Source organism: Aotus nancymaae, unplaced genomic scaffold (genome assembly GCF_030222135.1).
Source record: "Aotus nancymaae isolate 86718 unplaced genomic scaffold, 86718_ANA_hifiasm-v0.15.2.pri h1tg000076l, whole genome shotgun sequence".
Lineage (NCBI taxonomy): Eukaryota > Metazoa > Chordata > Mammalia > Primates > Aotidae > Aotus > Aotus nancymaae.
In genome coordinates this window covers 11,007,947-11,029,880 of record NW_026988491.1, presented here as the reverse complement: position 1 = coordinate 11,029,880, position 21,934 = coordinate 11,007,947, and the positions used below count along the sequence as shown (strand labels likewise).

The 21,934-nt window shown below is 52.0% G+C and overlaps 1 protein-coding gene across 1 annotated transcript; it reads left to right on the top strand.

Annotated features, from left to right (window-relative positions):
• The first annotated feature begins 1,519 nt into the window (after positions 1–1,519).
• Positions 1,520–18,941, top strand: FOXRED2 (FAD dependent oxidoreductase domain containing 2). The gene is made up of 8 exons (XM_012476353.3): positions 1,520–2,480; positions 4,872–5,123; positions 5,270–5,539; positions 6,372–6,538; positions 7,899–8,064; positions 10,167–10,408; positions 12,123–12,293; positions 16,540–18,941. The coding sequence occupies exons 1-8, from the start codon at positions 1,954–1,956 to the stop codon at positions 16,797–16,799; spliced, it is 2,055 nt and encodes a 684-aa protein (XP_012331776.3). The 5' UTR covers positions 1,520–1,953; the 3' UTR covers positions 16,800–18,941.
• Positions 18,942–21,934: the final 2,993 nt, after the last annotated feature.

Here is a 21,934-nt window from a genome sequence, read left to right as displayed (position 1 = left end):
GACATCCCCAAATTGCATAACTGTATCAAAACATCTCATATGCCCCATAAATTATATACCTACTATGCTCACTAAAATTTTTTTTAAAAAATTGGCCAGGTGTCATGGCACACCCTTGAAATCCTAGCACTTTGGGAGGCCAAGGCAGCCGGATCACTTGAGCCTAGGAGGTCAGGGCTGCAGTGAGCCATGATCGTGTCACTGTACTCCAGCCTGGGTGACAGTAAGACTGTCTTAAAAAAAAAAAAATAGACATCCCTACTTTATTTTTGGCAAAGTATTTTGCCTAGCCTCTCTGGTTCTAATGCTTATTCAACAAATGTTTACTGTGGAAGTTGTGTATGTCAGATACTGAACAATTTCTGCTCTGAAGGAGCTTTTCTCTGATGTTGATACAGACTGAAGAAAGTAAATGACATTGGTATGTACTTTGGCCTGAGAGGTCACGGAATTTTTTCCAGGGAGTCCCGGATACGATTTTTAATTAAAGAATCTCCAGCCATGCAAAGCTGCAAGATCGCAGTTCTTTCCACTGCCCTTCCCACAACAACACTCAGCACCATCTCACTGGACTCTGAAAGTTCCTACACTGACCTCATATTTCTTCCCATGTAAATCTCATGTAGGGGCCACATGCCACCCCTGGGAAGCCAACCTTGATCATCCAGTTCATGTCATCTCCCTCCTGCCATTTATCTTGCCTCCACTGAGTTTTAATTCCAGGCTCTACTTCCTGTGATTGTAATCATATCCCTTCATCTCTAAGTCTCCCTTTGGCCAGTCAGCTCCCAAATGTCGGAAACGATCCCTTGCCCACCTCTCCTGTTTGGTGAAAGATCAAGACAGTCGTGTATGTTACTTAGTAAACAGTACACTGAGTCACTGTAGCAAACACTTGTTAATTTGCTTATCTGTCCTGGCTCCACCTCCCTGGTTTCCAGTCCCAGAAAACTGGATAGGGCAACTAGTTTTAGTGTTTAGCTACATTCATGGAATATGAGAACTGGAATTCTCTCCAAAGATCACGTACTCCCCACGCCCCCGTGTAGAGAGGCACATTTTAAAAAGAAGGACCCAGTGCCCCAGCGCGGATCTCCAGCCCTTCCACCGTCGCCGGTGCGCGCCAGTCCTAGGCCCCTCCACCAGCCCCCGGAGCAGCGCGCGCAGCACGTGCGCGCCTCTCCAGCGCCAGATCTGGAGCCTGCAGCCTGCCGCCTGCCAGCCGGTCCCAGCGTGCCGCGCGTCGCGCACGTGACCCCGCCCCCTGCCATTGGTCCGGGCGCGAGGGGCGGGGCCGCCGCGGCGCCCGCTAGCCAAGAGCTGCCTCACTCGACAACGGACTGCAGTCGGAGCTGCTGGGAGGTTCGCGCGGTTCTCAGGGATCGGCAGGCGGCGGGGAGGCGGGAGCTGCGGGCCTGGGCACCACGCAGGCGCGGGCAGCGGCTCGCGAAGCGCACGCGGACTGGCGACAGGTGTGTTTGGGGGCATCCCTGTCACGTGGCCGAACAGCCAGGGGAGGGGGGCGCACACAAGCCACACCCCATTCAGGCTCCAGCCCGAGCACTGGAACGTGGCCAAGTCGAACTGCACCTCTGGAAGGTCCAACCTGGAGGGGGGGCCCAAGAGGGTGTTGGGCACCCTCAAATTGGGTAAAAATTGGGGAGCACCCTCTCCTTCCCCAGGGTGGAGGTTCCCACGTTCATATGCAGGGAGCTGGCACCCCTGGGAAAGGAGACCCTGAAGGCGATGAGATGGAGGGGTTCATGATTCCGGGGAGCCCCAGGTCCCAGCTTGAAACGGTGGAGTCGGGCAAATGAGCTTTGAGGACGGAGGCCTCTGGGCCTGACCCTGCCCTAGACTGCTGTGAGAGCTCCTGCAGGCCCCCACCTCTTTCCTGGCCTCGTGTTTCCTGCCTTCCCGAAGCAAGGCCTAACCCCTCTGGTCTGCCGCAGGATGGGCCTGTCTGCCGCGGCCCCACTGTGGAGCTCCCCAGGGCTGCTCCTGGCCATCGCCCTGCACCCGGCGCTGTCAGTGCCCACGCACCGGGACTACTGTGTCCTGGGCGCGGGGCCCGCGGGCCTGCAGATGGCCTACTTCCTGCAGCGCGCCGGGCGCGACTACGCAGTGTTCGAGCGCACCCAGAGGCCCGGCAGCTTCTTCACGCGCTACCCGCGGCACCGCAAGCTCATCAGCATCAATAAGCGGTACACGGGCAACTCCAACTCCGAGTTCAACCTCCGCCACGACTGGAACTCTCTGCTCAGCCACGACCCCCGGTTGCTCTTCAGACACTACTCGCGTGCCTACTTCCCTGACGCCCAAGACATGGTGCGCTACTTGGGCGACTTTGCGGACACGCTGGGGCTCCGTGTCCTGTACAACACCACCATCACCCACGTCACTCTGGACAAGGACCAACGGGCCTGGAATGGCCACTACTTCATCCTGACCGACCAGAAGGGCCAGGTGCACCAGTGCAGGTAAGGCCAGTGCCAGAGCTCACCTGCGGAAGCTGGGACCTTCCCCACCCGAACCAAACACACACCTTGGTTGGCCAGTAGGTGTAGGAGGAATGGGAGAAAAAAGGTATTTCTTTTTTTATATTTTATTATTATTATTATTATTTTTTTTTTTTTCAGAAACTGACCTTTGATTATTTTATTTTTTGAGACAGAGTCTCACTCTGTCGCCCAGGCTGGAGTGTGGTGGCACAATCTCAGCTCACCACAACCTCCGTCTGTTTCCCTGGTTCAAGCGACTCTCCTGCCTCAGCAGCCCAAGTACCTGGAATTACAGGCGTACACCACCACACCTGGCTCATTTTTTATATTTTTGGTGGAGATGGGGGTTTCACCATGTTGGCCAGGCTGGTATCGAACTCCTGATCTCAAGTGATCTGCCCGCCTTGGCCTCCCAAAGTGCTGTAATTACAGGCGGGAGCCATCATGCCTGGCCAAAAAAGGGTATTTCTACCACTCCTCATTCCCACTGAAATTCAGAGCTAAGAGGTTCAGCTCAGCAATCATTTCCCTGTGTGTCCTTTAAAACAAATTGTAGTCAGATATGTTTGGCAAAGGATAACAGTTTCTTCCCTCCAGGATCTGTCAGTATAATATCTTCATATTCAGTGTCATGCTCCAGCACTGGGTAAAGTATTCAATGTAAGCACACCTTAGGTACCCACAGAACTCCCCTTGACTAGTCTCCTGGACTAAAATACATTTCAGAAGTGCTGGGTCGAACATCTCCAGACCAGACCAGCAGGATTTCAGAACTGAACCAGAGCAGGAGGCCCAACAGGCAGTGCTCCAGCAATCCGAATTTGCTTTCTTTGGCTTGGGAGACAGCTTCGTGTTGTGTGGACATCCCCAAACTTGCCTAATCTTCACGGGTCCCCTATGGGGAAGGTTCACTGATCCTCATTTTGCAGACGAAGAACAGAGGCTCAGAGAAGTTAAGTACCTGGTTCCATGTCACACAGCTAAGTGGTACAGCTGCAAATTGGGCTCCCCTCGTCCTGACTCCAAAGGCTATGTTCCCTCTGCTGCACCACACTGCCTCTCCTTTCCTGGCCATCTGCCCAGACCTGCCTCCAGACAGACACTCAACCAGAGATCACCCTCTCCCGCCTGTTACTGGAGGCCTAGCCCTGCTCTTTGCCCACTGCAGCCCAAGGAAAGGGGTTGCACCGATTTGGACTCTCATATTTTTAGGCAGCTTGTTGCCATGGCCAGCTACTCAGAAGGCTGAGATGGGAGAATCACTTGAGCCCAGGAGGTTGAGGCTACAATGAGCCATGATCGAGCTATTGAATTGCAGCCTGGGTGACGGCACAAGACCCTGTCTCAAAAAAAAAAAGAAGAAGAAGAAGAAGGCTCGATTCTTTTTTTTGAGGCAGAGTTTTGCTCTTGTTGCCCAGGCTGGAGTCCAGTGGTGCAATCTCAGCTCACTGCAACCTCTGCTTCCCAGGTTCAAGTGATTCTCCTCTCTCAGCCTCCCAGATAGCTGGGATTGTAGGCACCTGCCACTGCACCCAGCTAATTTCTGTATTTTTAGTAGAGACAGGGTTCACCATGTTGGCCAGGCTTGTCTCGAACTCCTGACCTCAGGAGATCCACCCACCTCAGCCTCCCAAAGTGCTGAGATTACAGGTATGAGCCACCGTACCCAGCCTCCGATTCTGTTTTTGAAACCACCCTGTGATCAAAGCATTCTTCTGCAGGCCAGCAGGATGCAAGTCCCCAGCTGCCTTCCCCTGGATGGCGATCTTTGCCAATGGAAGGAGAAAGACTGGAATCAGGCCTATCTGTGTTTAGATTCTGGTTCTGCTGCCTTTAGGAGCTTTAAAGCCACGGGCCTGCAGGGCCTGTGTCTCCTCGCCTGTAAAGCGTACCACCTCCAGGTTGCTTGGAGGAGTAAGATGGTACATAGATACACTTAGTATAGGACCTGGTACAGAATTACTGCTCAGTAGATAGATGCATCCATCAGAGAAGTCAGAAAGGGGAAAGTAGAGTGTCAGGTTTTATCACCAAGGGTGATACCTGGTCTGACTACTGTGTGCAAAGTTAGGTGAATTCTCCATTTCTCATAGCATCACCTTCTCCTCTGTCGCAGAGTAGAATTAACCCCCGGTACAGTGCTAGGGAAAATACTGTGAGGTCAGAGAGAGACAAGGTCAGAGTCTCTCAAGTGCACTGGAATGAGGCAGTAAACAGATGAGTGAACGAATGAATGAATGAATGTCCTGTTATATTTTAGGGGCCAGCAGTTGGAGCGAGGCAGATGGGCAGGTGGGTCCAGGGAGTGGTTTTCACTGAGTGGTCCTACAGCTGAGAGACTAAGCCATCTTTCCTCTGTCCCGCCTGCAGCGTCCTCCTTGTAGCCACTGGTTTATCAGTCCCCAACCAGGTCGACTTCCCTGGCTCTGAATATGTGGAGGGCTACGAGTCCGTGTCCGTGGACCCTGAGGACTTCGTAGGCCAGAATGTGCTGATCCTGGGCCGTGGGAACTCGGCCTTTGAGACGGCAGACAACATCTTGGGTGTCACAAACTTTATCCACATGCTGAGCCGCTCCCGGGTCCGGCTGTCCTGGGCCACTCACTACGTTGGAGACCTCAGGTAGGCCCCATCCCTTCACGTGTGTGCTGTGCTGGGAGCCCATTATGTGCAAAGAGCCTCCCCACCCCTCCCTTGCCCTTCCTGACCCCAGCTGCCCTGTCCACCCCTCCTCTGAGTCTCTCCAGCTGCATTTTCTGTGGGCCCAGAGCCATCAACAATGGCCTGCTGGATACCTACCAGCTGAAGTCCCTGGACGGCCTGCTCGAGTCTGACCTGACGGATCTGGCCATCCTGAAGGACAGCAAAGGCAAATTCCATGTCACCCTGAAATTCTTCCTGGAAGAAGCCGGCACCAACCAGAGTACCGACTCCATCACCCTCCCCCAGGACAACAACGACAACTTTGCCATGCGCGTGCCCTATGATCGGGTCATCCGCTGCCTGGGCTGGAACTTTGATTTCTCCATTTTCAATAAGTAAGTTCCATGCAGGAGCAAGTGGGATCACCTAGCAAATCCTCCTGACCCCTCCCTAGGGGAACAGAGTGGCTGTTCAGTAGGCTGGCGGCAGGGCTCTCGGAACAGCACCCTAAGAACGGATGTGAGTGCTGCCTGATTTCTCTCCAGGACATGAGCTCTCTGACTATTGAGGGTCCCAGGTGGCCCTAAGGCATTTGGTCCTGGAGCAGCAGCAACAGGTCTTTATCAGCACTGGGAGCCTCCACCTGTGAGGTGGAAAGACCAGCTCAGACAGACTATAAAGAGGAATTTGCCAAAAGGCAGTGTAGCATAGTGACAGATCACAGGTGTTGGGGTTGTCCTGAGAGTCTGTTTGACAAATCTGTGAGCTTGGTGAAAGTTATTTCACCATGCTGTGCCCAAGCGTCCTCCTCTCTAAAATGGGATTCATAGTTTCTTTCTCATATGGTTATTGCGAGGATTAACATAAGAATGTGCTTGGAGGCCAGGTGCTGTGGCTCACTCCTGTAATGCCAGCACTTTGGGAGGCCGAGGCAGGCAGATCACTTGAGGTCAGGAGTTCGAGACTAGCCTGGCCAACACAGTGAAACCCCGTCTCTACTAAAAATACAAAAATTAGTTGGGCGTGATGGTGGATGCCTGTAATCCCAGCTACTCAGGAGGCTGAGGCAGGAGAATCACTTGAACCCGGGAGGCAGAGGTTGCAGTGAGCCAAGATCACGCCATTGCACTCCAGCCTGGGCGACAAGAGCAAAACTTTGTCTCAAATAAATAAATAAGTGCCTCCTACATAGTAGCTATTTTCATGAACAACCCTTTCCACTGACAGGTCCCTCAGACTTAACTCAGGAAATGCATTTGGCAAGAAGTACCCACTGATCCGAGCTAGCTACGAATCCAAAGGAAGCCGGGGTCTGTTTATCCTGGGAACCGCCAGCCATTCGGTAGACTACCGGAAATCTGCTGGGGGCTTCATCCACGGATTCCGATACACAGGTGAGCCCAGCTGAGAAGGCCACTGTCCCCAGACGGAACCACTTTCAGCGTCCCAGGGCTTATAAATGTACTCCTACGTCCAGAAGCATCAAGGGATTGCTTATCAGTAGCTCATGGTCATAAATTGTCTTGGGGAGGTGACAACAGGTTTTTGTGGTCTGAAGACATGTCTAGAAAAGTATCAGATAAAGTGTAAAGGTCCGCGCCTGTAGTCCTAGCTACTTGGGAGGCTGAGGCAGGAGGAGCCCTTGAGTCCAGGAAGACAAGGTTGCAGTGAGCCGTCTTGATGCTACTGCACTCCAGCCTGGGCGACAGAGCGAGACCCTGTCTCAAAAATAAAATATAATCAAGTGTAGGCCAGGGGGCTCACACCTGTAATCCTAGCACTTTGAGAGGCCAAGGCGGGCGGATCACAAGGTCAGGAGTTAGAGATCAGCCTGACCAATGTGGCGAAACCCCATCTCTCCTAAAAATACAAAAGCTTAGCCAGGCATGGTGGCAAATGCCTGTAATCCCAGCTACTCAAGAGGCTGAGGCAGGAGAATCACTTGAACCCGGGAGGCGGAGGTGGCAGTAAGTCGAGATCGCACCACTGCACTCCAGCCTGGGTGACAGAACAAAACCCTGTCTAAAAAAAATTAAATAAAAAATATTTTTACAAAGAACTCAGTAGCCTGGTGTGGTGGTACATGCCTGTAATCCCAGCTACTCAGGAGGCTGAAGCAGGAGAATCGCTTGAACCCGGAGGCAGAGGTTGCAGTGAGCCGAGATCGTGCCATTGCACTCCAGCCTGAGCAACAAGAGCGAAACTCTGTCTCAAAAAAAAAAACTTAAAGTTGGATGGATTTAAGGCTGTGAAAGAGAGGGAGAAATCAAAGATTTCCATATGGGAGTCTCTGATGGAAACAGGGCCATGAAGGGGAAAGGTTTCTGAGGAAGGCTTCGTGTCGAACTTGACATTCCTTGTGTGAGGTGGGGCCGGTGGGACTCCCACGTGCAGAAGGCCTGAAGCAGGCAGACAGACCCTGGCCTGTAGACCAAATCCAGCCGTGCTCACTCCTTTGCCTGTTGTCTTGGCTGCTTTTACACTAGGAGCAGAATTGAGCCGTGTCACTGAGTAGTGTATGGCCCACAAAGCAGAGAATATGGAGCATCTAGCCCTTTGAAGAAAATTCCTGTTGGCCCTGCGCTAAAGGCATCGGCCATCTCCTCCCCACATTTTCACTGCCTACACTGTGGGCCATGCAGACCAGTGTGTATGGCGTTCTAAGGGGTTGATGAGGCCTGGGTATCCCTCCCGGTGACCAGAGATAAAATCGTAAGTGCAGCGTGCTGTTCTTCCTCCCTCCAACCATTTCAGCACGTGCTGTTCACCGGCTCCTGGAGCACCGTCATCACAGCATCGCCTGGCCGGCCACCGAGCTCCCCATCACACAGCTGACCAGCTCCATCGTGCGGCGTGTGAACGAGGCTTCTGGGCTCTACCAGATGTTTGGTGTGCTGGCCGATGTCATCCTGTTGAAGGAGTGAGTAGCCTGTCCCCACTGTACTCCCCTCAGCCCAGCTTCCCCCCGATACCTGCCATAGCACTTCTTTTCCTATTCCAGGTATGGGGTGCCCGGTTCCTTCCTAAGATGAAAGTTGCAGGGGGGAAGATGTCTGTTCTGGGGCAATACAGTGACGTCAACTATAGAGACAGTCCTATGAGTGGCCATGGGCACATCAGTGAGCCTTTCTGAGCCTTTCTTCCTCATCTGCAAAATGGGGATAATTGTGCCTGCCCTGCAGCAGTAAAGGAAGGAGTAAAGGTCACTCATGGAAAGTGTCTGGCACCACGTGGATGAGCAGTAGTGAGAGCCAGCCGTGTGGATCTCAGAGCTCCCTCAGGCCAGGGCCTCGCCGGCCACCATTGTTGGAGTCAATTTAGTGATAATTGGCAGATCCCAGAGGATGGACAATTCCTGAGAAGGAAACTGCAGAGGGACGAGGGGCGGGGGAGACAGGTGGCAGGGAGAAGTAGGGGAGCAACCTTCAGTCGGGGAACGGCCCGATCCAAAGGCAGGGCATGCCGTAGCACATCAAGTTCAGGGACATGCAGGTAGCACAGCCGAGCTCTGCACAAAACACTCGAGTCACCCTCCATGCCCCTGCCCCTGTCTTTTTTTTTTTTTAAGACAGAGTCTCGCTCTGTCACCCAGGCTGGAGTACAGTGGCGCGATCTCAGTTCACTGCAACATCTGCCTCCTAGGTTCAAGCAATTCTCCTGCCTCAGCCTCCCAAGTAGCTGGGATTACAGGCACTTGCCACCACGCCTGGCTAATTTTTTTTTTTTTTTGACTTGGAGTCTCACTCTGTCTTACCCAGGCTGGAGTGCACTGGCACGATCTTGGCTCACTGCAGCCTCTGCCTCCCAGGTTCAAGCAATTCTCGTGCTTCAGCCTCCCAAGTAGCTGGGATTACAGGCACATGCTACCATGCCCAGCTAATTTTAGTAGAGATGAGGTTTCACCATGTTGTCCAGGCTGGTCTCAAACTCCTGACCTCAGGTGATCAACCCACCTCAGCCTCCCAAAGTCTGGGATTATAGGCGTGAGTCACCATGCCCAGCACCCCTGTCTCGAATGACACCCTACATGCAAGCTGTGGGCAAGTCCTGTCACCTCTTACTTCAGACGATGTCTGGAACCCAACCAGCTCTCACCTGCTCCACCACCACCACCTTGGTCCCAATTACCAGGCTGTGTCGCCTGCACCCATATGACAGCTGCCCCACTTAGCCTGTGGTCTGTTCTCAGCAAGGTAAGCAGAGTGGTTCTTAGAAACCTGAGACATGACCGGGCACGGTGGCTCACGCCTGTAATCCCAGTACTTTGGGAGGCTGAGGCAGGTGGATCACCTGAAGTCAGGAATTCAAGATCAGCCTGATCGACATGGAGAAACCCCATCTCTACTAAAAACACAAAAAATTAGCTGGGTATGGTGGCACATGCCTGTAATCCCAGCTACTGGAGAGACCGAGGCAGGAGAATTGCTCGAACCCGGGAGGCAGAGGTTGCGGTGAGCTGAGATCGCAACATTGCCCTCCATCCTGGGCAACTAGAGCAAAACTCCGTCTCAAAAAAAAAAAAACAAAACAAAAACAACCTGAGGTACGTTGATCCCAGCTCTGTTCAGTCCTCCCCAGCGACCAGCAGCATCACCTCTCAGACCAGACCACCCCTTAAACGTCTCGTTACGGGAGGCGCTGCCCTCCTTCACCTGATCTCTCAGTCCTCTGACCCCCTCTCCTGCCCCCTACCTCTCATTCACTCCCCTCAGCCACGTCGGCCTCTTCTGTTCCTTGAACACATGGTGCTCACACATGCCTCAGGGCTTTTTCCTGACAGTTCTCTCTGCCTGGGACACTCTTTCCCCAGATATCCCATCCAGGTCACATGGAATTTTCTGGACTCTACCCCATATGTGAGTGAGAGCCAAGCTGAAATAGTAATGTTAAGTGAGGTGTGCGCTACTTGATTGACACCCTTAGAGGGGTGACGTGCGCACACACACGCATGCTCAACCGCCCTCCACACCCCTCACCCCTGCTGCGGCACTGAGGGCCTCACCCACACTGTCGTTCTCCCAGGAATGCCACCGCCTTTGAGTATCTAGAGGAGTTCCCCCTACACATGCTGGCCCAGCTGGAGATGCTCACGGGGAGGAAGGCACAGCACGGGCTCTTCGTCATCAACATGGAATATGGCAGAAATTTCTCTGGCCCCAACAAGGACGTCTTTTTTGATAACCGGTCTGTGGGGCATACAGAAGACGCCTGGCAGTCTAACTTCCTCCATCCCGTCATCTACTACTACAGACACCTACCCACTGGTGAGCGGGTCTCCACCCTCCCCCAACCTGCTGGCTGCTCAGACCTCTCTGTCCGCAGGGTTGTCACCCACACTGAAACCTTCACACACACGCTCACCTGCCAGCGGGGACGGCTGGGGAGCTCTGCCTAGAGATCAATCAGGGCAGAAGGTCTGAGAATGATAAATGATGCTTCCAGATTCTGGCACATACCGTGGCCAGCACAGGCCACGCGGGGAGTGTTGTGCTTTCCACCAGGCACCACATGGTAACAGGGACACGGCCCCACTGCACGTCTCTAGAGGAGGCTGACCATGGTGGAGCGGGAGGTTCTGAAGAGTAGAAGGAACTAGAGCTGGTTAACAGGGTACTGAGAAGCTGGGCGAAATTCCAGGCCTGTCCTTTTGTTACTGTGTGGCCTTGAACCATTACTTAACCTCTCTGAGCCTCAACCTCCCCCTCTATAAAATGAGGATTGCAGCAGTATCTTCCTTGCAGGGTTTCATGAGGTTAAATCTAACAGCATACACAGAATGCCAGCCCGGTGTGGGCACAGAGTAGCTACCAATAAATGGACAACCTCAGGAACACGACTCCTGCTTCAGAGCTTGAAGGGCAGTCAGGTGGAAGAGGCTGGTTTCAACAGGGGTTGTTTCCAAAGGCAGAAGACGTGTCAGCAGGTGGCAGTGACAGGGATGCAGGTCTGTGGTCAGTAAAAGGAGGCACTAAGAGTGAACGCTGGCCGGGCATGATGGCTCACGCCTGTAATCCCAGCACTTTGGGAGGCCAAGGCAGGTGGATCACGAGGTCGAGAGATCAAGACCATCCTGGCCAACATGGTGAAACCCTGTCTCCACTAAAAATACAAAAATTAGTCTGGCGTAGTGGTGCGCACCTGTAGTCAAGCGTGAAAGCTGTTCAGTGGTGGAATTGGTCACCTCCAAAGTCAGGTTTCCCAAAACAGCAATGGCCAAATCATGACTCGATGGCCACCTGACTGGGACACTGCAGAAGGGAGCCCACACCAGGGGGAAGCTGAACTAGATGACTGCTGAGACCCCTCTCAACACAGGGCCTCTCTCTCAGTCTTCTCACAGAAAGGCCAACTTGAAAGCAGCCAGGGCCAGGTGCAGTGGCTCATGCCTGTAATCCCAGCACTTAGGGAGGCTGAGGTGGGTGGATCACCTGAGGTCAGGAGTTTGAGACCAGCCTGGCTAACATGGTAGAGACTAGAAACCTCATCTCTACTAAAAATGTAAAAAATGAGCTGGGCGTGGTAGCATGCGCCTGTAGTCCAGCCACTCTGGAGGCTGAGGCACAAGAATCACTTGAACCCAGGAGGTAGAGGTTGTGGTGAGCCTAAATTGTACCACTGCACTCCAGCCTGGACAACAGAGCGAGACTCTGTCTCAAACCAATAATAATAAAAATAAAACAGCTTTAATAGGTCTCAGTCCATGAGAGTCTTAAACACCAGCTTCAAGTTATTCGTTTCAGTACTGCCTTCCAAAATCGTAAGGGAAAAGTCTAGTTCCTCTTCCTCGTGGCAGCCTTCCAAATATCTGCAGGTGACTGTTGAACAGGCTGACCATGGCCCAGCATGGGAGGCTGTCGGGAAAGCCGAGCAGGAGCAAACGAGGGAAGTGTTTGGGGCGAGCGGGATCTGTGCTGCGTCACCGGGAGGAGGGGAAGCCCAGCCTCAGCTCTGACCTAGTGTCCTCTCTCCTCCCCACAGAACAGGAGGTGAGGTTCCGCCCTGCACACTGGCGCCTGCCTCGGCCCGCGGCCATCCACCACATCGTGGAAGACTTCTTGACAGACTGGACGGCCCCGATCGGACACATCCTACCTCTGAGGCGCTTCCTGGAGAACTGTTTGGACACCGATTTGCGAAGCTTCTATGCAGGTAACTTAAGCTCCCAGAAGAACAAAGGGACTGAGCTCCAGGTTGAAGAAAGTTCGCAGAGACCCAAGCCCCATGGAATTTCAGGACCCGTATCTGAAAATCCAAACCCCAGACTCCCGTTCCTGACAATGTCATGGGCTAAATTACAACACACCTAAAAATACTGGATAACATGTCTTTTTTTTTTTTCTTGAGATGGAGTCTCACTCTGTTGCCCAGGCTGGAGAGCATTGGTGAGATCTCAGCTCACTGCAACCTCTGCCTGCCAGGTTCAAGCAATTCTCCTGCCTCAGCCTCCTGAGTAGCTGGGACTACAGGTGTGTGCCACCATGCCTGGATAATTTTTTTGGTTTTTAGTAGAGATGGGGTTTCACCATATTAGCCAGGCTAGTCTTGAACTCCTGACCTCATGATCCCCCTGCCTCAGCCTCCCAAAGTTCTGGGATTATAGGCATGAGCCACTGTGCCCGGCCAATGTGTCTTTTTAAAAGAATTAGCAGGGGCTAGTAGTGATTTCTGTTCAAAAACTACAAAGATGTCTATACATAAAGAACTGGAAGGAAAATAAGGCCACTCCCCAGAGGCCAGATCTATAAAAAGCACAAATCCTGCTGAGCTGGACCCCTGCCGATCATCAGGAGCCCAGAGCCTGGGCTTTAATGGATCACCCTTTGGGGTGGGAAGATAGGGCTGGAGCAGGATGACAGGCCTGTTTTGAGACATTAAAATAAAGCTTGGATCTCAGTAGGGAAGCTGGGGGCCAAAACCCTCCCAAGGGGGAGGTAGAGGAGATGCATGCTTTTTGGCCCTAGATAGAGTGGGAGAGAAAAACCTCTGAAAATTTCCTACCAGTAGGCCCCACTTGTGTAAATTTGGGGCCAAACTTCATGAAATCATTGAGCTGCAGAAATCACAGAAGCAAATACATGCCTTCTCTTAAAAAATAGACTATTAGACCAGGTGTGGTGGGTCATGCCTACAGTCTGAGCACTTTGGGAGGCCAAGGTGGGCGGATCACCTGAGGCCAGGAGTTTGAGACCAGCCGTGGCTAACGTGGTAAAACCCCGTCTCTATTAAAAGTACAAAAATGAGTGGGGCGTGGTGGTCAGCGCCTGTAATCCCAGCTACTTGGGAGGCTGAGGCACCAGAATCGATTGAACCCTAGAGGCCGAGGTTGCAGTGAGCCAAGATCACGCCACTGCACTCCAGCCTGGGCAACAGAGCGAGACTCTGTCTCAAAAACAACAAAAGAAATGCCAGTGTGTATGAGGGAGTGAATTCCCACCCTGAGTTGTAGGTCCCACCGAGGCATCGTCCCAGGCCCTTTAGCCTCCTGCTTGCCACCTTCTAGATACTGTTCAGCTGTACAGGCCACTGTGTGCTGCTGCCTTGGACCGGGGAGAATCCCCCCAGCAGAAAGGCAGCTGGCACCGTGGCAGCCATCTCTCTGTTCCTGTAGCTGATATGCAGCTGCTAGTGCTGGTCCCAGATTCTGCTGAGTGTCTGTGCCCCCTGCAGAGGAGGTGATGTCATCAGAAGGTGATGCCTGCCAAACAGCCATCTTGCTGCCTTCCCAGTCTTCCTGCTGTCCTCTCTCGCATACGCTCTCTTCCCTGCTTGGAGAGGATTGCCATGGCCTGGCCTGCCAGGGACCTCCATGCAAAGAGTCAGAAATAAACAGAAAGTCATATTTCTGGAGCACCCATGGAAGCCTCTCAACATCCTTTGTCCTATGACCGTTTTTCACTTGAGATAGAGGGGTCAGGGAGGTGAGAAGGCTTGCTCAGAGTTACGGAAGGACTCCAGCCCGTTTCTGACACTCTGCTTGCCCTTCCTATTTCTAACTCCTTCACAAAGCTGAGCCCATTATCTGTGTCAGTTCTTCTGTTTGTTTAAAGTCTTATAAGCACTTGGCTAAAAGACTTTTTCTCGGCCGGGCACGGGGGCTCATGCCTGTAATCCCAGCACTTTGGGAGGCCAAGGCAAGCAAACTATTTAAGGTCAGAGGTTTGAGACCAGCCTGGCCAACATGATAAAACCCTGTCTCTACTAAAAATTCAAAGAAATTATCCGGGTGTGGTGGCAGACACCTGTAATCCCAGCTACTGGGAGCTGAGGTAGGAGAATCTCTTGAACCCAGGAAGTGGAAGTTGCAGTGAGCTGAGATCACGCCACTGAACTCCAGCCTGGGTGACTGAGCGAGACTCCATCTCAAAACAAAGCAAAAAAGACCTTTTTCCTCACTGTATTAGTCTGTTCTCACATTGCTGTAAAGAAGTATCTGAGACTGCATAATTATAAAGAATTAGGTTTGATTGGCTCACAGTTCTACAGGCTGTATAGGAAGCCTGGCAGCCTCTGCTTCTGGATGCTGGATCACACCTGTAATCACAGCACTTTGGGAGGCCGAGTCAGGCAGATCACTTGAGGTCAGGAGTTCAAGATGAGCCTGGCCAACATGGTGAACTCCATCTCTACTTAAAAAACACAAAAATTGTCCAGGCACAGTCATTCATGCCTGTAATCCCAGCACTTTGGAAGGCCAAGGCAGGCAGATCACCTGAGGTTAGGAGTTCGAGACCAGCCTGGTCTGGCCAACATGGTGAAACCCTGTCTCTACTACACATAAAAAATTAGCCAGGTGTGGTTGTGTGCACCTGTAGTCCTAGCTACTCAGGAGGCTGATGCAGGAGAATTGCTTGAACCCAGGAGGTGGAGGTTGCAGTGAGCCGAGATTGTGCCACTGTACTCCAGCCTGGGCGATAGCACGAGACCTTGTCTCAAAAAAAAAAAAAAAAAGGTAGCTGGGCATGGTGGCAGGCGCCTGTAGTCCCAGCTACTGCGGAGGCTGAGGTAGGAGAGTTGCTTGGACCCAGGAGGCAGAGGTTGCAGTGAGCTGGGATCGTGCCACTGCACTCCAGCCTGCCTGGGCAACAGAGGAAGACTGCCTCAAGGAAAAAATAGAAACTGCTCCCATGGTCTAGTCACCTGCCAGCATGCCCCACCTCCAGCTTTAGGGATTACATTTCAGCATGAGATCTGGGCAGGGACACAGACCCGAACCGTATCACCCACCTTCATTCTCATTTTTTTTTTTTTTTTGAGACAGTCTCTGTCACCCAGGCTGGAGTGCAGTGGCACGATCTCGGCTCAGTGCAACCTCTGCCTCCTGTTCAAGTGATTCTCCTGCCTCAGCCTCCCAAATAGCTAGGACTGCAGGTGTGCATCACCAGGCCTGGCTCATTTTTGTATTTTTAGTAGAGACTGAGTTTCACCATGTTGGCCAGGCTGGTCTTGAAGTGCTACCCTCAAGCAATCTGCCCACCTCAGCATCCCGAAGTGCTGAGAATACAGGCATGAGGCACCGTGCCTGGCCATTTCTTCATATTTCAACATGGTAAGTATCTACAACTATCTTTTTTTTTTTGAGACGGCATCACTCTGTCGTCCAGGCTAGAGTGCAGTGGCATGATCTTGGCTCCCTGCAACCTCCAACTCCCGAGTTCAAGCGATTCTCCTGCCTCAGCCTGCTGAGTAGCTGGGATTACAGGCATCCGCCACCACACCCAGCTAATTTTTTTATTTTTAGTATAGACGGGTTTTCACCATGTTGGTCAGGCTGGTCTTGAACTCCTAACCTTGTGATCTGCCCACCTCGGCCTCCCAAAATGCTGGGATTACACGCATGAACCACCACCCCTGACCCCACAGCTATCTTATGATTGACCAAATTTGATGCACGCGCCAGCTTTCTGTTGTGGGGCAGGTGAGGATTTACCCGTTTATCTTTCTATACCCCACACTGTTTAGATTAGAACTTTGCACACAGTATTTGCAACTCAGATGTTGAGAGAATGCGTTTTTGCAGGCAGCTCTGAGCTTACAGGCTGAGAGTCTGCTCATAAGGGTCAGAGCCTCGACTCCACTGTGGCTGCCTGCAGAGCCCCGCGCCCGGCCCTGATCTCTGAGAGCTGATGCATTGCTGTGGTTTGCTTTCATTTTCAAGCCTGTTCTTCCAAAGTGTCAAGGCAGCCCCCTGCTCTGGAGCCTTGTGGAAGGTCATGATTCTTGACCTACTCAGGTTGGACATGAGATGCCCAGGAAGGTCAGCTCCTAGTTTCAAGGGATGGAAGATACCAGGCGAGGCCTGCAGTGAAGCCCCCACACCTGACATCAGCAGCCCCTTCCTGCACCCCTCCCCACATCTCCCAGCCTGGCTCATTCTCCTCATTTTGCTTTTGTGTAGAGTCCTGCTTCCTGTTTGCCCTCACGCGCCAGAAGCTGCCACCCTTTTGCCAGCAGGGGTACCTGAGGATGCAGGGACTCGTGAGTACCGAAAGCCTTCGGCAGCACAGAGTGGAGAGCAGACTTCCACGGAACCATGCCGCCACGGACAGCCACCTGGAGGACAGCAGCCAGCAGCCTGGCGACCACGAGCCACTTGATGTCCCCATGGCTCCAGGGCATCTGGCCCAGTCCCTTGATAGCAACAAAGAGGAGCTCTGACTCTCCTTTCCTAAGCTGTGGGCACGGTGACTAGGCCTCCCCACCCAGGCCTATGGTCAGTCCCTCTTTTGCCAAAGACTGCTCAGATCATGGCAGTGACTGCATCGAAGCCACCCAGACGGCATGTGAGGGCTGAAAATTGGTGATGCGGTGGTCTCCTCCCTCCTGTCCGGAGGCAGAACAAGGGTGTCCTCTACCAGGTGTGAGTTGCCTTCCCTGGCCCACCCTGTCTACAATGGAGCTGTTGGTGAGCCCCAGGCCAGCTTCAGTTCTGTCCCCTCTCAAGTGTTTCTCTTCCTTCCAGGCCCCTCCTTAGGTGGGCCTGCATCCCGCCTGTGGAGCGTTTCCCAGGTGAAACCCATCCACATTTTAAAGGTTTGTGGCATGCACTTTAAAACAAAAGCTCTGATACCAACAACCACCATAACGGGCAGGTGGGATTGTTGGCCCTGAAGACTGCTGAAGACACCAGCTGAGAGATGTCAAGTAATTCCCAGGGTGCTCCTGCTGGGAGTCCCTGTCTGTGTCACTTGCCACACACTGCCTCAACCTCCTCTCATTTTCAGCAGGGTTTGAGCTTAGCTATAGAGCCCAGGAGGGTCAGCCCCGCTTATCATCATGGGCCCAGTGGGCCGATCTCGAGCAGCAATAGGACAGCTCCCTGCAAAGCCATCTTATCTCAGCAGCTTTCTCCCAGAGCCGCAGGATTCAGAGCTGCTCTCCCCAGTTGCACCCCCTGAGTCATGGTCCAGCTCAGTCTTCTCTCCATCGTGCTCCGTTCCCTCTCCCTGCCCCCTGGCATCCTGAACCATGCCTTGCTTCTGACCTGCCTGGTCAAGTTTTGTGAAACTTATCCTGCTGTCTTTCTGCGGTGGGTACGCATACACGCTCAGCATGTGTGAGGAGACATGTCCTAATGCCTTTGCGTGATAACGATGGTGAATTTAGTTCCTAGTCTTTTCATTGTCCTTCCTCACCAGCAGTCTGCACTCTCCCATCAGCCATCTTAATCTCAGTTATAACTGCATAAGATAATCACGGTGATTTTTCAAAGCCCAGGAAAATAGGTGATTGCTTTTTCACTGGTTCTTACTAGCTCTTCATGTATCCACTCAGAATTCCAAGGACACAGAAAATTTAAAAATTAAAAATATGTGCCATAGCACTCCAGTCTGGGCGACAAGAACCAAACTCAGTCTCAAAAAAAAAAATTTTTTTTTAAGTAAAGTATGCACTGGGCGCAGTGGCTCACGCCTGTAATCCCAGCACTTTGGGGGAGGCTTGAGGTGGGCCAGTCGCCTGAGGTCAGGAATTCGAGATCAGCCTGACCAACAGAGCAAAATCCTGTCTCTACTAAAAATACAAAAAATGAGCTGGGCATGGTGTTGTGTACCTGTAATCCCAGCTACTTGGGAGGCTGAGGAAGGAGAATTGTTTGAACCTGGGAGGCAGAGGTTTCAATGAGCAGAGATTGAGCCACTGGACTCCAGCCTGGGTGACAAAGCAAGATTCCGTCTCAAAAAATTTTGTAAAAAATATGCTACAACAAAAGTGAAAAAATTTAAAAAAGAATTCCAATGACACAGGCTTTCTGGATCCAAAGCCCTTTCATAGGGACATCCTTTTCCCCTCTTGGCTAGGCCCAGACTTTTTTCTTTCTTTTTAGTCGGAGTTTCGCTCCAGGCTGGAGTGCAATGGGATGATCTCAGCTCACTGCAACCTCTGCCTCCCAGGTTCAAGCATATCTGCCGCAGCCTCCCAAGCAGTTGGGATTACAGGGGCCTGCCACCACACCCAACTAATTTTTGTATTTTTACATAAGATGGGAGTTTCACCACGTTGGCCAGGCTGATCTCGAACTCCTGACCTCAGGTGATCCACCTGTCTTGCCCTCCCAAAGTGTTGGGATTACAGGTGTGAACCACCGCTCCTAGCCCAGTCTAGACTTTTTAACCACCTGGCCCTGTCTGCAGACACAGTTCCCTCCAGTCCTTCCCAGAGTTAGACTTCAATGGCCTTGTTCTGTCAGGGAGGAATTGTTTACTGGGATAGTTTGCATGGGGCTGAAACTTCTAAATTTGGGGTTTCTCCCTAACCCAGGTGTTTGGATTACATACAGATTACGGGTAAGCAAACATTGGATCCTCTGCTGTTGTTGTTGTTGTTGATGTTGTTGTTGTTTAGATGGAGTCTCACTTTATCACCCAGGCTGGAGTGCAGAGGCGCAATCTCGGCTCATTGCAACCTCCGCTTCCCAGGTTCAAGCAATTCTCCCGTCTCAGCCTCCCGAGTAGCTGGGACTACAGGTGCCTGCCAGCATGCCTGGCTAATTTTTATATTTTTAGTAGAGATGGGGTTTCACCTTGTTGACCAGGCTGGTCTCAAACTCCTGACCTCAGGTGATGCACCCACTTCAGTCTCCCAAAGTGCTGGGATTACAGGTGTGAGCCACTGCGCCCAGCCTTCAAAACATTTTTTTAAAAATTTCTTAATTAGGATCGTATTCATAATATCAAATACTATTATACCCATCTTGCCTACCCAGTTCCTGAAGGGTGGCTGAGTTCTTTGTTCCAATAAGAGTAGGAGGTGCTGCAGCAAATATGTGACACCTGCTTTCGCCTTAATTTTTTTTTTTTAGAGACGGGGTTTCACTATGTTGGCCAGACTAGTCTTGAATTCCTGATCTTGTGATTCACCCTCCTCAGCCTCCCAAAGTGCTGGGATTATAGGTGTGAGCCACTGTGCCCGGCCTTTTTTTTTTTTTTTTTTGAGATGGAGTCTCACTCTCACCCAGGCTGGAGTGCAGTGGTGCGGTCTCAGCTCACTGCAGCCTCTGCCTTCTGTGTTCAAGTGATTCTCCTGCCTCAGCCTCCCGAGTAGCTGGGACTACAGGCACCTGCCATCACGCTCGACTAATTTTTGTATTTTTAGTAGAGACGGGGTTTCACCATGTTGGCCAGGCTGGTTTTGAACTCCTGACCTCAAATGATCTGCCTGCCTCAGCCTCTCAAAGTGCTGGGGTAATAGGCATGAGCCACTGCGCCCAGCCCAGTGTTTGTTTTTTTTAAAAAGCTTATTACCACCTACTGAATTAATTTTGCAAACCCACTGCTGTCCATATCCTGCAGTTTGAAAAACACTGCAATAAATATCAGTAAGAAGGAAAACACTTAAAACATTTTGTATAGGAAAAAGAAAAATAAATAAATAAATATCGGTAAGAGGTAGCAGAAGTTTTACCCTTAGCCCAGGCTGCCAGTCCTGGCTTCCTTCCCTTTGCCTCACAGCTGTGTCCTGAGCCTGCCTTGTGACAGCCAGACCCAGGCCAGCCTGGCTGCAGCTGAACAGAGGAGCCACCATGTAGCTGAGAGCCCCTGTGTAGTGCGCCGAGAGCTCAGCCTTCCGTATGTGTCTCAGGCTTTCCCTGCAGGAGTCATCAGGCGGCAACGATGTGGATTCCTTTTTTTTTTTTTTTTTTTTTTGAGATGGAGTCTCCCTCTGTCACCCAGGCTGGAGTGCAGTGGCGCAATCTCGGCTCACTGCAACCTCCACCTCCCAGGTTCAAGCAGTTCTCCTGCCTCAGCCTCCTGAGTAGCTGGGGCTACACGTATGCACCGCCACACCCCACTATTTTTTTTTTTTCAATTTTTTAGTAGAGACAGGCTTTCACCATGTTAGCCAGGATGGTCTCAATCTCCTGACCTCATGATCCGCCCGCCTCAGCCTCCCAAAGTGCTGAGATTACAGGCGTGAGCCACCGCACCCAGCCCAATGACATGGATTCTGTCCGTACTGCAACCCACAGCCCAACTATGAGAAAGGCATTATTCTTCCCATTGCTCAGATGAGAAGCCTGAGGCTGATTAGGGTAAAGTGACTATGGAATAAGGACAAACAGGACTGGTCCTCATTTGGAATTCAGAATGTGAATTAAGCAGAGAAATTGACTCTTAAAAAATGCTGTGGAAGTGCTGAATAGGATTGACAGCTGTGGAAGAGAAAGTGCTAGAGACACAAAAAAGCAGGTAAGAAAATGGGCAGGGCGGGCGGGTGTGGTGGCTCATGCTTATAATTCCAGCACTTTGGGAAGCCAAGGTGGGTGGATTGGGAAGCAAAGGCAGGTGGATCACTTAAGGTCAGGAGTTCGAGACCAGCCTGGCCAACATGGTGAAATCCTGTCTGTACTAAAAATATAAAAAATTAGCCTGGCGTGCTGGCGTGGGCCTGTAATCCCAGGTACTTGGGAGGCTGAGGCAGGAGATGGCTTGAACTCAGGAGGCGGAGGTTGCAGTGAGCCAAGATCATGCCCCTGTACTCCAGCCTGGGTGACAGAGCAAGACTCTGTCTCAAAAAAAAAAAAGGGCAGGGCGGGAGCACCCCTGGCATATGCCATCTGGCATCATCAGGAACTGATGCACCAAGGGAGCCTGACCTCAGGAGGAGCTGGGGGACTGAGGGACCCCACTGTGGGCTCCAGTCTTGGGTGAGGCAGAGGCTAAAGCAAGAGGTCAGAGTGGAGAGACCATGTCTGCCCATGCTGCAATGGACAAGGGAATCTGCGGGGAAGCTTTGAGATCAGAGTCATCCGAGTTTGCAGGGACAGAGGGTGTGCGTGTCCTGGCCCAGCCAGCCTGTCTCATTCTCCTGTACACGCCAGCAACACGGACACCCACACCCTCCAGCCCCCCTGAGATCCTAAGGGGAAAACTGACATGGTGGCTGGTGGCCAAGGCAAGTGGACCTGTTCCAAGGACTCCCTCATGCCATCCTGCACAGCACGTGGACCTGCCAATCAGACAGAGGACAGATAACAGCATGATATGGCCAAGATGAGCTGGAAGAAGCCATGGCAATGATTTTGGAATGGGGCCATGTAATGTGCTGGGGAAAAAGGTTAGATTTGGGTCACTGCTCTCTGTTCATGGAACAAATAATCACTGAGCACTTCCTATGATGCATCTAGCCCTGAGGTAAACAGTGGAGAAACAGATGGACCTTTGGGGCAGACAGTGTAGTGAAGGGTAAGGAATAAAGAAGCAGACAATAACAGTGTTGTCACCTGCAGGTTCTTTCTGCCAGCTGCACAGACAAAATCGATCCACTGAGGCGGGTGGATCACTTAAAGTCAGAAG